We start from the raw sequence: 14162 nt of genomic DNA, 5'->3' as shown, positions 1-14162 counted from the left end.
TTTTTTTTACAAGAGTAGTGACCTGCTTGCTCTAAAGATAAGGCATGTATCCAGCCTAAATTCTGAGTGCGCGTGGTAGAAGTTAGTGCCCTGATATTTCTTAACTCTCTACTCGAGTAGGAAAGATGAGGCATGATGTTGCCTTTGAAGGAGGCAGGTAAAAGATGCAGGGGTCCTGGCGGTAGCAGGGCAAGGACAGGTGCATACAGGCTTGCCTTTTGCACGCCGGCTTTGCGTCCGCTGTCCTGTGAGGGGAAGAGAATGAAGCAGGCTATACCGCTAACTACAGGCTTGCCTTTTGCACGCCGGCTTTGCGTCCGCTGTCCTGTGAGGGGAAGAGAATGAAGCAGGCTATACCGCTAACTGACTGATAGAAATGGCGGAAGCGGTCTAGACAGCCCTCCTTCAATGTGATTGGAGCCCAAAACAGGTCCCTCCGTACAATTGCCACATGTCGCGACTGAAAGGGGACTGCTCCAGAGGCACTGAAAAGAGATCAGGTGAACTTGTACAGAATTTTAAAAGGCACCAATTAGTACGATTCTTGTGCAGTAAACAGCCGAAAGTGTCTTGCTGCCAATATCCGAATTTCAAGAAGTGATTTATTTCGGCACAACTTGAGAGGTCCATTCACACATAAGATTAAAAAATAAGGACTCTATAAATATTAAAAAAGCATTGTTGCTATACCTGTAGAGACGCTCCATCACCAGTCAGAATCTAAATTAGGATTTTCAAGAATGATGATGAGTGGGGTAAAATGAATTTTTTCAAGCTATTATGTATTCCAGATAGTTGTCTAAATCCTAGTTAGATAGTGCCACTCTGCAAATCTTTAAGAAAGGTACATGTAATAAACTGCCTTTTTATAGACTAAACTAACACTATGGAAATCTTTTCCGGATAGATAGTAGAGCAGTGATCAAGAGTGTATACCCATGAACTGAAATTGAAATAGACATGCGTTAATGAAGAGCAAGTATTTTTATATCCACCGCAGTTTGGAAGAAGTTGCCTATGATAAACATGCATTAGCAAAAAATTGGCAAAGCCAATTGGTTATGCTTTATCAATGCATGTATTTGCTTTGGCAATGCCCATGCGGCCGGGCCAGACTGGCCACTCTAACATTTTACTGGTCGGTTGAAGTGTGCGGGGCTGCTGTCAGAGCAGAATGCTCAGCCGTCACCCTACCATTGGCTGGTTTTGGTTTCCAATCCAGGTCTACATACAGCTCAGCCATTGGCAAAGCCAATCCGCTGCCCACCCAGAATTCAGTGGTTTGTATGTTCTGTGCCAGTTGCCTTTGTAAACCATTACTGGTAGTGGCAGCCATAATAAACTGCTCCAGACCTCTTCGCCCACCTGTTGCCATCAGCCACCTCCAAAATCACTTTAACGCCCCCAACCACAACCCTGGCGTCCCTGCTATCTCGGGCTGCTTAATGCCACTGGAGATGCTACACTGTGCTTTGCTGCTTACCGAGGAGCAGCCTGAACGGCGGAGCCGCCTCGCCTAAAATGGCGACCGGAGCTGCTGGAAACCTCTGTATCATTGCCTGGAAGTGCAGGGGAAAGTTCCGATGCAGACCGAGGAGGAGCAGAGTGACTGCTTCAGGCAGCGTACACAGACCGCGCTGATTGCAGTCAGAAGAGGTCAGTGGCCCGCTGTTTGAGCACTCCCCATGGGCCGCTGGGTGATTGAACCTGCCTGCGTCGAAGTCCCCCAACTGGATGACGCTGCTCTGCAAGACGCACCCCCTCCCCCAGTGAACCACGAGGGCGCCGCCCTGGAAGTGGGGCAGGGACTTAAACGTTTACCCAGCAGCGACCAGGGTGGTTGTGGTGTGATGAGGCACCCCATTCAGGGAAAGATCAGCCTGCTTATGCCGCCCAGAGACTACGCTGGTGGCCGTGAAGCAGGAGGTCTCAGATGGCCCATTTGTGAACTGGGAGTCCCTCGGTAGTTGACCCCACCGGATGGGACATATTTTATCAGCCAACCACCTGGTGGATCCGATGACTGTCCTCGGGTGTCGCCTGATGCTGCTTGGGGGGGTGGGGCATCCCCTTGGAACCGACACGCTGCTATGGTCCTGAAGACCTTAGCCCTGGCTGCTCTTGCTGCCCTTCGTGATGAGCGGCCACGGAACACCTGCCTTTAGGGCTGATGCCGTGCGGTAACATGGGTAGGTACAGGACACCTCACCAGCACAATCCATGATTGATCAATACATGATCACTCCTGCCGCGGGCGTTGGGGCACTGACAGCCTTCCGGTGTAGCAGCAGAACCATGAGCCCTTCAACTTTGCTATGATTCTTCAGGCCATCCTGGACTCAAAGGATGCAGAGTAGACCAAGCTAAGCGAAGTTTGGGTTGACAACCCGCTCCTGCAGGAACGGAGGGCTGTATGTCCTCCGTGGAGGATAATGTGGATGTAGTGTGTTGTGAGTTAGCAATGACCATGCAGACAAAAATGACAAAGTCGACATGTCACACTGCCTGTGTGCCGTGCCAACTAGCACTGCCTAAAGTATAGGTAAGTCGCCTCTCTAGCATGCCTTCCAGTCTGGATTTTCTGGCCAACCAGAGGGTGCCTATCGAAGTCACCAGTCCCTGATTAGTCTCAAAGTAGGATTGGAGCTCAGATTCTATATATTCAGAGCCTCCGTGTTAGCTTTATCCTTGGGACACTATGATAATAAGGTGTGTATCACCAGCTTACGATATGATGTTGAAACCGTAATGCCCGATGATATCAGCTAGTGACAACATGCTCTTGCATCCAACATCTCCACAGGAACAACCGTTCTGGAATGTAGCCCCCTCGAGGTTAATGGTTGGCTGGGAAGCTAACAAGAGGCACCGTCTTGCTGATCTACCACTCCAGGGTCATCAATGTCCCAAACCAGGTAAAGAAAATGAAGATGAAAGGGGTGGGTGAACTTTACGATGCAGACTGGAGAGAGCCTGATGGCCTTTCGGGAACTGGCCATCTCCACGCACCTCAAACTGGTCCAGCTCAACTATCTCCATTTAACTTATGTGACTCACATCGGTTTTAATGGGCAGGCAGGACCCCATGGAAGGACTGTTTCTGCTAGTCCTCTTTGGACACAGACTTTTCATCTGGTATGGTCCTGCTGGCCCGGCAACGGTAGGGCATGAACTCCGGTTGGTCCTGGACAGACAAATAGAACCCTCACTCAGAGCTGCTCTTCTGTGCCTCCTGGAGCGGATGGGGGGACCGAGACTGGAGTGTACGTTCATTTTGGTTGTTACGCTGATTGCCAAACTAGACATTGCCCCGAAATGGAACTCCAAGAATACCCTCTCGCTGACCAGGCGGAGGTGGACTGGTGTGCCGAGCAGGAACAGCTCTTCTTTGGTGCCAGAGGCTGCCCACAGAAGCATGGTAGAATTTGGGGCAAAGGGTGAGAGTATTATGGTTTGGGCAGGCTAATCTTTCAAGTTGATCTAGTAAGAAAAAGTGCTGTCTGTGAAACGATAGTTGTGACTGTACTGTCATTGTGTTCAATAATTAAAAACAGTAAAATGTGTTTAGGAAAAAAAACATTGTAATCTGAGTGGCCACAAATAGGTTTGGGTTTGTCAATGCTTGTGTTGTTCAAGCATTGGCACAGCAAATGCGTTTTATTCATAAAGTGAGACAGACAGGCTTTTCCAGTGCTTGTTTATTTAAGAGTAAGTGGTGAAGCCTTCCTAATCCTTGCTCTCTGATCAGTGTATGACCCCTGCAGCCACCCCTGAGATCATGACTTGGGACTGGGTGTGTAAAAGACAAATAATTTTAGAAAACTGTTAAACTGTATGCAGGTAACTGGGCCTGGGAAAGGGTCAGATTGGCAAAATTCCTCTTTAATTGTTTGGCAACTCTCGGATTTTAGGGTGGGTAAAAATAAATATGAAATTTGCCATCTGTTGACATGCCATTGGTCCAACCTAGCAATGTGGTGGCTATTTTGGAATTCAATTTTAAATATTATTCATTATGGTTGTGACTCTCCAAGGCGTCCGCCACGTTGTATCTGAACATAACGTAACGTGGTGACCATCTCGGAACAGTAGAACTCGTTTAAATATCACAAAAAACTGAATTGCAAGATGGTGCCATTGCTGGTATTGGCTTTATATGAGCCAATCGCTTTTCTAAAGCCTATGTGTCAAAACCATGTTTGTGACCAGCCTGTAAGAAGGAAACAGGACACTGGAAAATCGGCAGTGGAAGGATACCCTCAGTTAATGAATACATGATAGGGCCAAAATGCTCCTACACTAGAATAAAGACGCAAGCCATCCAGCGACAAACATGAAAGAAAATAATGTGCACTGGGCAGTCCCAAAGTCCACTCTGTGTATGTTAGAGTATTGGTTACAATGCGATCTGTGAAGACAGCTAAAGGTGTCTGTAGCGAGCCTGTAAAATGAATAGGATGCCAATAGGTGCACATTGCCAAGCCTGATGGCTTTCCAGTTGGGTTCTTGGATAAAAGCGAGGACTTCCATGGTGGTTCAGTTCACTTGCAGTGTATACCGAAAGCAGGAAAACAGGACCTTGTGTGGTCTGTTATGAGTCTGTCTTGTTATTTTTTATTAGGCACGTTTAATAATAGAAGCTGTGGCTTTTCTCCAGAGACCACAGTCATTACCTTGTGGTGATAATGTCTATGAAAGAATCACACATATATGACAATCATGCACCCACAGTTCATTGAACAAGACAGTGCCTGTAACCCAACCTTTGACTGACCAGAACGGAAGATCCATCACAGAAGAATCAGACTCTGGTCTGTGATCAAAGCCCCAGACAGCAATACAAAGTCATGTAATAGCACACTGAATTAAACATACAATCATAATAAAATCTGCAGTGGCTCAAGACTTGAATTTATATGGATTGTATCAATGAATCGATTGCACCATTACTACAATTGAATCCTCACCTAATGCAAATACAACTAAAATACATTTTAATTTTAGAAAGAGCAAGGACAAATGTACATTCAATTCAGGTATATCACTATGCAAAGTACAGGTGTCGCTGCCATATTTTCTTGAGCATGTGTTATATTGGATATGTCGCTGTTTGTTCATACACCATTTGACACTATTTTGTTCTTGTTTCTGGAGATATCTATTTCAGAAAATGCAGATACTTTATACAAGCAAATAAGCGTGTTAGTCAAAGGACATGACAAAACTGTATTGGACAGCTATGAGTATTTTGCTGTGCTTGCAGCCAAGGAACTTGGCATCTCTATTGACAAGGTGTAAGTATATCGTAACTTTTCTGTTTTTTTTTTAACTTTCTTTTAACAGAAACGGAAAATGAGTGATTAAATCTACTTACAGAAAATGTGCACTCAAACTGGGGTTCTAACTGTTTACAGTCTTTTCATCTTCAGGTAGATAGAACATCCTTAATGTGCGGACAGAAGTTCATATCTGTTTCTATAAGATCAAATAGGTTACCAAAAGGCAGACCAGAATTGCAGAGCTCTCTGTAACTCCCGAGCTCCTGTTTCTTCCTACTCCTAACAGACACATGGGAGGGAATGAGATGTTCAGAAACAGAGGCACTTAATACTTTCTTACCCACTCTAGAAAATTTAGAGAACTGTATTGTTCGAAATGCTAAATATGCTGAAGAGCTACAATCATAGACCTACAATCGAAGTCTATTAGCTTGTTGCAAGGACAACTGGAAATGCTGCTCATCATATGCGCAGACATATTGAATGCACATCACAAAAGTGATTAAGATACTGGCCTGGCCTTGGAGTGGGAGGGCAAGGAGGTGATTATTATATTGTTTGTTGTCTGATTTATTTGATCATGGTCTGTTTGTTATAAAAACTGAGTAAAAATGTATTGACATTTTATCCTAATAGATTAATTATAACACTATATTTGTGCACTTGTGCTTCAGCCATCTGGTATTTCAAAAACTGATAGCCATATGAATATATGTCAACCTTATCTCATGATAGCTCCCACCTCTCCTTCTGTTAGGGATGGGTGCTATCATTCTCCTCAACAAATGAAAAACGTTTTAGATAAAGGTTTTTGTGGATGTCATTTGACCTAGAATTTAATCGTCTCTTCTGCAAAACATACTGAGTATCGCTCTTGTCTCCCAGTGTAAGAAAAAATAAATGTCATATATGTCTGTGATAAATATTCTCCTGTTCAGAACAAGAAATTGGATCCAAGATGCACAGTGAAATATTATTTGTACAGCTCTATAAAAGATTAATTTCAGTTTGGTAGGTAAAATATTTGGTGCAACAGATAAAACCATTTCTTAAAACAAAAGTGTGTTTTCTCTTAAGTGTAATCGAATGTATCGTAACTGTATTAAATTTGACACAAATCGCTGAAGAAACAAATTTATGGAATACATTAATAGAAGTGCCTTTTCGATTTTCAGGACCTTCTTTAAAGGACTGGATACCTCTATCTCAAACTAAATGAGAGCATGGAAGGCTACCTGAGTTGAGGGGGCTAAAGGTGCTTGATTCCAAGCTGTGTAACATAGCAGCAGACTTGACTTGTGGTCTCCTTGCAACACAATACGTGTTAGTCATATGTTAAAATGAAGAGGGTGTGGGCCCTGTAGGATACTGAAACGACAGTGCTGGAGCCCTGGCTCATAGTTTTAACAGGAGTAGCCCTACCGCTGACTATATGTTCAGTCTTAACCAGAAACACATTTTCTATAGACACATTCAACAGAAAACCTTTTTCACACCCCATATTGATATGAAGAAACCATGCCTTGCCCATGAACAAATTGGAGCCAACTTTTAAACTATTGGGATTAGAGCGTTTGTCAAAATAATCAATGGTAGGCTGATGAGCTTGAATGCTTTATGGTGAGGCAGCTACCTTGGAAATATAGTGGCATAGACCATATGCTATAACAAAGACCGTACCAGTAGACGCCAGATTCAACATCTGTATTTTAGGTCCAATACACAATCCACAACCACCAAGCTTTTCCTAGAGAATGAGTGGTACATGGAGCATGGACATAAAATGTTATAGTCCAGCCCGCTGATGAATCATGGGATAAGTTACTCTGAATCCTGACAAAATTATTCATGCTAGCCATTGGTCTATAAAAACAACCATTGGCAGTGCCAAAAGGTCTGATTTTTTTGTGAGTTATGACTGTTGGATTTACCAGTGTTTGTCTGTAAAGTAATGTTTAAAACCCTAAAATTTAAAATACTGGTGGAAAAAACAAGACCTCTCATATGGTATCTCAAAACTGAACATTGAACGCATTGTTTTCAGTCTTTCCAAATCGGTTGTTTTATTTTTTTAAATACTTTTCATTAAGGAAACTCTGAACAGAATGTAAAATGAATGTGGAGGTGTAGGAATGTACCCTGAGGGAGAGAGCTAGAAAACACACAAACTCTCACATGGTGCTAACTGAAAAAGCAGAAAGTAGTTCCCTAAATGTGAACAGTGGAAGGCTACAAGTCAGACAATTTAAAACATTGCTAATAGGTAGGCTCCAGGGGAAATACTATCCCAAGAGCAAGCATATGCAATGCAATAGGTCTCGCATTAGGAAAGTTTGACCTATTGGTATTGTAAATGACACATTTTGTATTTGTGTTGGTTTTGAAAATAGCGGAATTAATAGCTTTGTCATTTACAATGCCAATAGTTTTAACTTTCGCAAATGTGACACCTATAGTATTTGTAATGCAATATGTGTTGTATTTACGAGACTTGGATGTATTGATATTACAAATAACAATGGGTTTTATTTTTAATAATGAATACTTAAATAAAAGTTATTGTAATTTATAATGGCAATAGCTTAAACTTTGGTAAATAACTTTTATGAAGATTATGTGCAGTGTATTATATTGTGACGAAAATCCCAAAACAGGAGTGAAATATTAACATATTTATGTGACATTTGTAATAAAGCTTGAAACATTGAGAGAACATATTTGAATCAGTTGTTGTTGAATGGTTGCACAGATTGATGCTGTGGTGGCGTTCAGTGATGCTGTGAGAGAGAGGGGTGTAGAGAGAGAGAGGGGAGGGTGTAGCGAGGGGGGTGTAGAGAGAGAGGGGTGTAGAGAGAGAGAGAGAGAGAGAGAGAGAGAGGTGTAGAGAGAGAGGGGTGTAGAGAGAGAGTGGTGTAGAGAGAGTTTGTTTATCCTACTCTCAGCTCCTGTTCCTTCTGTTATCGAATTACAACAATCCATTACTCAGTGAAATGATTTGTTTATCAGACTGACCGTTTGCATGAAGTGTTTTAATGACTCTAAATTTCCAGTGTATGATATACGATTTCACACAATTATTCTGCGTTACGCAATTCTACATTGTGCTAAGAAGTACTCATTTCGTAAAAAAATATAGTCACATCTCGAATCTGCTACCATTAGTTTAATAAAAGAAAAAAAATGATATTTTTGTTGAACGATTACAATATTGTTTTGCTTAGACAACTCAGCGTTTGAAAAAGAGCATTGAATGTTGAATTAAAAAGCGCGTCAGCTGGCTACTCAAGTACCTGTTAGTTGCTTGATATGCACCACTTTCAACATTTCATAGTCTTTTCGTGGCTGTGTGCATCTTAGACTTGAAACATCTTTGCCCACACTGATTGAACTTCACAGCAAAACGCGCCATTAATAGTACACTCCTGAACACGGGTCGTTTATCAATACATTCACGACCCTTAGGGCAACCCATGTCATCGGGGAAGTAAGTCCCTCTTTCCATTTCACATTATTTACTTCATCTTGCAGTCACTCAGATTGTTTACAATTTACAGATGTCTTGTTTCTGTAGATTTTTCATGCTACGCATGACTCTTCCACAGAGCATGCACTGAACGGAACCTCTAGATGTCTAGATGATGTCAGGTCATGAGTGGGTGTTCATCAAAGGCCCCCATTAAGCAAGGCGTGTTTCATGAAGGGATGCAGATTGCATGCTCATGCAATTATTGGCCTCTCAGAGCGATGTTCGATTGTGTGACACAGCGCGAGTCTGTTGCACGTGTTAGTCTTTGTGTGTGTGTGCAAGGGCATAGTGAAGGGGTGACACAGGTAAGAGTCTGAAAAAGGTCCGAGTGACCAGACCGTGATGAAGAAGAGGGAGCTGATGTGTGAAATAAGCAAGGGCGCATTTCAGCAAAATATGGATGCAACAGAAAGAGAGAATGCATGGAAAGAAGGAAGAACTGGAGTGAATGTTTAACTCCTAATCTGCCTCTGACTTCCACAGAACTGTAAAATTCAGTGCAACTGAAACATCTTCTATTCTTGTTATTCACAACGTTGTGACTGGTGCTACTCATTCTATGATGCTGACAGTAAGCATTGGTAAAGTCAATAGATCTGGCTTGTGTTAGGTGCATGCCATTGTTGTGCGATATATATCTGATGCACTTAAAGAAAGCTCCGGTACTAAATCATGATCACGGGGCGCTCTGTCTCAAGAACAGGATTTGGGCTCAAAATTTTAAAGCTTTTTGGAAAGTAATTCTCGCTATGCTTTTTTTTGCCATGCCCCCTTTGGACACCCAGCCCTCACCTTTTTGATCCCTCTTAAAGCACTAAGAATGGGGGGGGGGCAGAGATCACTTAAAATTCTAAAAATATGTCTGTGGAAGAAGCCTTTACTTGTACATTTCTGGCTGGGCTCTATGTTGAGCAGAGTGCATGCAGCGGGGGGCAGCAAAGGCAGTGACTGCACACTGGCATCACCAGGTCTCTGCGAGGCATTATATTACGGTTGGTAACTTTAGAAAAACAAGGAGCACCCACGCCAGTCAGTTAGCTGTTTTTAGTTAATTATGGGGCAATTACTCCTCATTTCCAAGTTTCCTTCTACCACCAATATTACAGCATAGCCTGCTTGCACATGGAAAATGTAGTCAACAGTAGAGACAGCAAGTTTGGTTGCAAAAGCCAATGAGAAACAGGACGGTGAAAAGATCCCCTACCTACACATTGTAAAAAAAGATCAGTATGTGGGTCTGTGTATTCATACCGTAAACACAAAACGAAATTTCCCTAAAAGGAAATAAAATAAAACTGACGATTTTAACGCTGCAGAATAGAGTGTTTCCCTTGGCACAGTTTAATCGTTAAGCCCACATGTTAACTTTGGATATTTAAACATTTAAACACTGTAAAACAAACCAATACGTGTATAAAAAGGCTGGTATAAATTTATTATTCTTAAAAACAATGACAGTCACAAATTTAAAAAATATGGTGTTACCATATTACAACTGATAAAAACAGAGGGAAGAAAGCAAAAAACCTTTTCTTCTAACAATTTATAATACAACTGAACATAATGTCATAAGGAAAATCAATGACGGGTTCAATGGACAGAACAGGATAAATAAATCAAATTCTACTACACCACAACAAAGAGAGACACATAAAGACAATACAGTTTTGTCATTCCAGCTATGGCACACCGAGTGTATCAATCTCAGACTGGCAATCTTGGGTACATATAATTATTGTACTTTACAAAATTGACACGGTTACTCAGTTGTGCAATTCGTTTTGCGTCGACGCGTTTCGATGGCTTATTTCATATTCTTGCCATCTTTTTCAAGACTGTTGTATTTTCGTCTCCCTTTATCAGCGGCACTGGATGGTTGCCTTAAATTAGAGGTTCCTATGAGCAAACATATGGCCATCATTATCTATTTTATATTGCCAATTTAATCATTGCATTACCACACCAATCCCTAGTGCAATCAAACTTTATACATCCAAGGTAGTATACATCTTGTTTAAAAAAACCTCTCAATTTCATTTCTTATTTGCTGTGTTAGAACCATTTTTTTAACCATCCTTAGCAACTGCATCAGGTTACACCTGTATCTCATCATTAGTAGCCAACTTGGTACCTGCAGTTATCCAATCTTACCATGTGTGCTGATATAATTCAATGTCACCCACCCGCATATTGGCAGTATAGACTTGTACTTGGACTGAATTAAATACACAAAGGTTAGGGTCAATTTTTACCTTTTATGTCATATTTAGGAAGAATTCCTCTGTTTGTCCTGCACAGGCATATTATAGGGCAGGGCTAATCTGAAAGATAAGGAGATATTTACAGCTCCCCATTTTACACTATTGTAGATCCATTACTTAGATCTCCTAGAGTTGGCTTGCTTTGTACATTTTATACCTGCTAGGGATTTCCTTGCTGCTTATTCTTTCCACGTAATAAAATCAAGTCAACAGTCCTGCGCAGGGGTTATCTGTAAAAGAGTATGTATTGGTCCTTCACTGGCATTTGTCATTAAGCATTTTAATTTATCTTAATCATTAGGACTTCTAACCCTGATTTACCTTTATTTATTATTATCCAGTTTGCGGTAACCCACTGGTCGCGTCTACTGGAAGGGCACGTCCCGCCTTGTTTAAAAATTTGCTTGTATCTAGTGGTAAATAATGAATATTGTTAAATTTTACCACCCAGTATTCCTAGGGTGCAACAGTCTTTAATGGCTTCTTAGGCCTTTTCAAACCGACCCACCTTGCTCATTAAGTCGCTGTATTAAGTGCGGAGTGGATACTTGGCTGAGCCGTCTTTTAATCTAAGAGGCAAAGAAAGGATAGCAGGAGCAAAAGTTAATGTCTATTCTTCCTCCCTCTCACAACTTCCAAACGCTACTTTCTAGCCTTCTTACCTTGCAAAGCGGCAGCACTTGTCTCTCCACTCCCAGTCCGTTCCAATCCTACGTCTGGTTTCCCGAAAGCGTTCTGAATTACCCGCGCTTCGTTTCTCTTTTTAAAGCCCACTGATTGGTTAAATCCAAATCAGCTGGGTCACTCTGATGAGCGGACGGATGTTTATTAGACCGTGGTTTCCGCTTATTCCTTTGCGTGCCTCGCCTCGTTTTCGTTTCTTGTGTGCAAGCCAGCCCACTGGGCGGCTCCCATGGTTGTTTTGTACACGCATAATAAAATACGTGCTAAGCCTCACTTTGGTGCAACTTTCGCGGCTCAATTATTTGTGTTATTAGGTCCGCAATTATTTGTTTATATCCACACCATTTCTAGGATTACTGATCACTCCTATTACTATATTTACATAGGGCATGTGTGCTATTTGATGATCCATTTGCGTGTGCCTATTGATTTATTTACCACCATAATTTTTATGTGATACTAGTGCACCGCAGTATACAGTTTGAGTCTCAAAATATAACAAAGGGGCAAAACACCCGGACATTATGATTTTCTTACATTCATCCTATTTATACATAGGTCAAGCAATTAGCGGATTTCCTCTATTGTTTTTGCAGGTTTGTAGGCTATGGTTCTTTTATTTTATTGATCTCGTTATTCCAGGTTACTTTTAATTATAGGCTACAATTTTCATCCAGTCTTCTTTGGAATTTAAACCTTTGTCCACTGTGTCTAGAAAACACATAAACCATTGTTCACGTGTTTTTCTTAGGGCATCTATATTGCCACCTCTTCTGCTTACAGTTATTTTCTCTAAAATATACCATGTAAATTCATTACACCCATGGTTCTCTTTTTGGTAGTGGTGTACTAGGGGAGCATTATCTTTCTTATTTTTCAGTGAGGATCTGTGTTCCAGTAATCTTGTACGCAGCTCCCTGCCAGTCTCTCCTACATAGCCTAGCCCGCAAGGGCAGACTAGCAGGTAGACTAGATTTTTGCTCCTGCAATTATTAAGAGTCCTAGGTACCAAAGTTTTACCATTAAATACCAGTTTCTTTGTTTCAATACAATTCTGGCAGATTGAGCAGGTTCCACATTTGTGGTTTCCTGTTGCTTTGTTCTTATTAGCCAGGGTGGTTTGTACCAACGATGGCGGGTTTTTGTATGTCTTAACCAGAGCATTCTTTATTGTTTTGTTTCGTCTAAACGAAAACAGGGGCTTTGGTATTGGTGCTGGGAGACCCGTGTTAATGATCTTCCAGTTCCGATTTACTATATTTTTTATTTTGTTACTGAGACCCGAGTATTGGCTGACGAACACTATTCTGTTGTCCGCCATGTTTTTCTTGGCCCTATCAATCTCTAATATATCAGCACACATGGTAAGATTGGATAACTGCAGGTACCAAGTTGGCTACTAATGATGAGATACAGGTGTAACCTGATGCAGTTGCTAAGGATGGTTAAAAAAATGGTTCTAACACAGCAAATAAGAAATGAAATTGAGAGGTTTTTTTAAACAAGATGTATACTACCTTGGATGTATAAAGTTTGATTGCACTAGGGATTGGTGTGGTAATGCAATGATTAAATTGGCAATATAAAATAGATAATGATGGCCATATGTTTGCTCATAGGAACCTCTAATTTAAGGCAACCATCCAGTGCCGCTGATAAAGGGAGACGAAAATACAACAGTCTTGAAAAAGATGGCAAGAATATGAAATAAGCCATCGAAACGCGTCGACGCAAAACGAATTGCACAACTGAGTAACCGTGTCAATTTTGTAAAGTACAATAATTATATGTACCCAAGATTGCCAGTCTGAGATTGATACACTCGGTGTGCCATAGCTGGAATGACAAAACTGTATTGTCTTTATGTGTCTCTTTGTTGTGGTGTAGTAGAATTTGATTTATTTATCCTGTTCTGTCCATTGAACCCGTCATTGATTTTCCTTATGACATTATGTTCAGTTGTATTATAAATTGTTAGAAGAAAAGGTTTTTTGCTTTCTTCCCTCTGTTTTTATCAGTTGTAATATGGTAACACCATATTTTTTAAATTTGTGACTGTCATTGTTTTTAAGAATAATAAATTTATACCAGCCTTTTTATATACGTATTGGTTTGTTTTACAGTGTTTAAATGTTTAAATATCCAAAGTTAACATGTGGGCTTAACGATTAAACTGTGCCAAGGGAAACACTCTATTCCACTTTGAACAAGTACCTTATTCCCCTGGTTTAAGGGGTCTCTCTCTTTGAAATTAAATAAAGATTTTAACGCTGCACCACTTCTCTGCTTGCGATAAAGGATTACTCAAGCGTGCCACACCACGTGTCATGCAAACATCATACGAGGGGCAAACTTAAGTAATTTTACACATTTTGCGTCAGACAAGTAGTGAACTATGAATAGGCATGGGAA

At 41.2% G+C, this 14162-nt stretch overlaps 1 protein-coding gene across 1 annotated transcript in view; it reads left to right on the top strand.

Moving 5' to 3' along the window:
- Positions 1 to 14162, top strand: part of MRPS10 (mitochondrial ribosomal protein S10) — a 56386-nt gene that overhangs the window by 30506 nt on the left and 11718 nt on the right. The window contains exon 4 of the mRNA XM_078649719.1: positions 5155 to 5294. Coding sequence (XP_078505845.1) covers positions 5155 to 5294 — 140 coding nt within the window. The remainder of the gene's footprint in view (positions 1 to 5154; positions 5295 to 14162) is intronic.

Source organism: Lissotriton helveticus, chromosome 6 (genome assembly GCF_964261635.1).
Source record: "Lissotriton helveticus chromosome 6, aLisHel1.1, whole genome shotgun sequence".
Classification (NCBI taxonomy): Eukaryota; Metazoa; Chordata; class Amphibia; order Caudata; family Salamandridae; genus Lissotriton; species Lissotriton helveticus.
The sequence above is the reverse complement of the archived record's forward strand: the minus strand, read 5'-3'. Positions and strand labels throughout refer to the sequence as shown.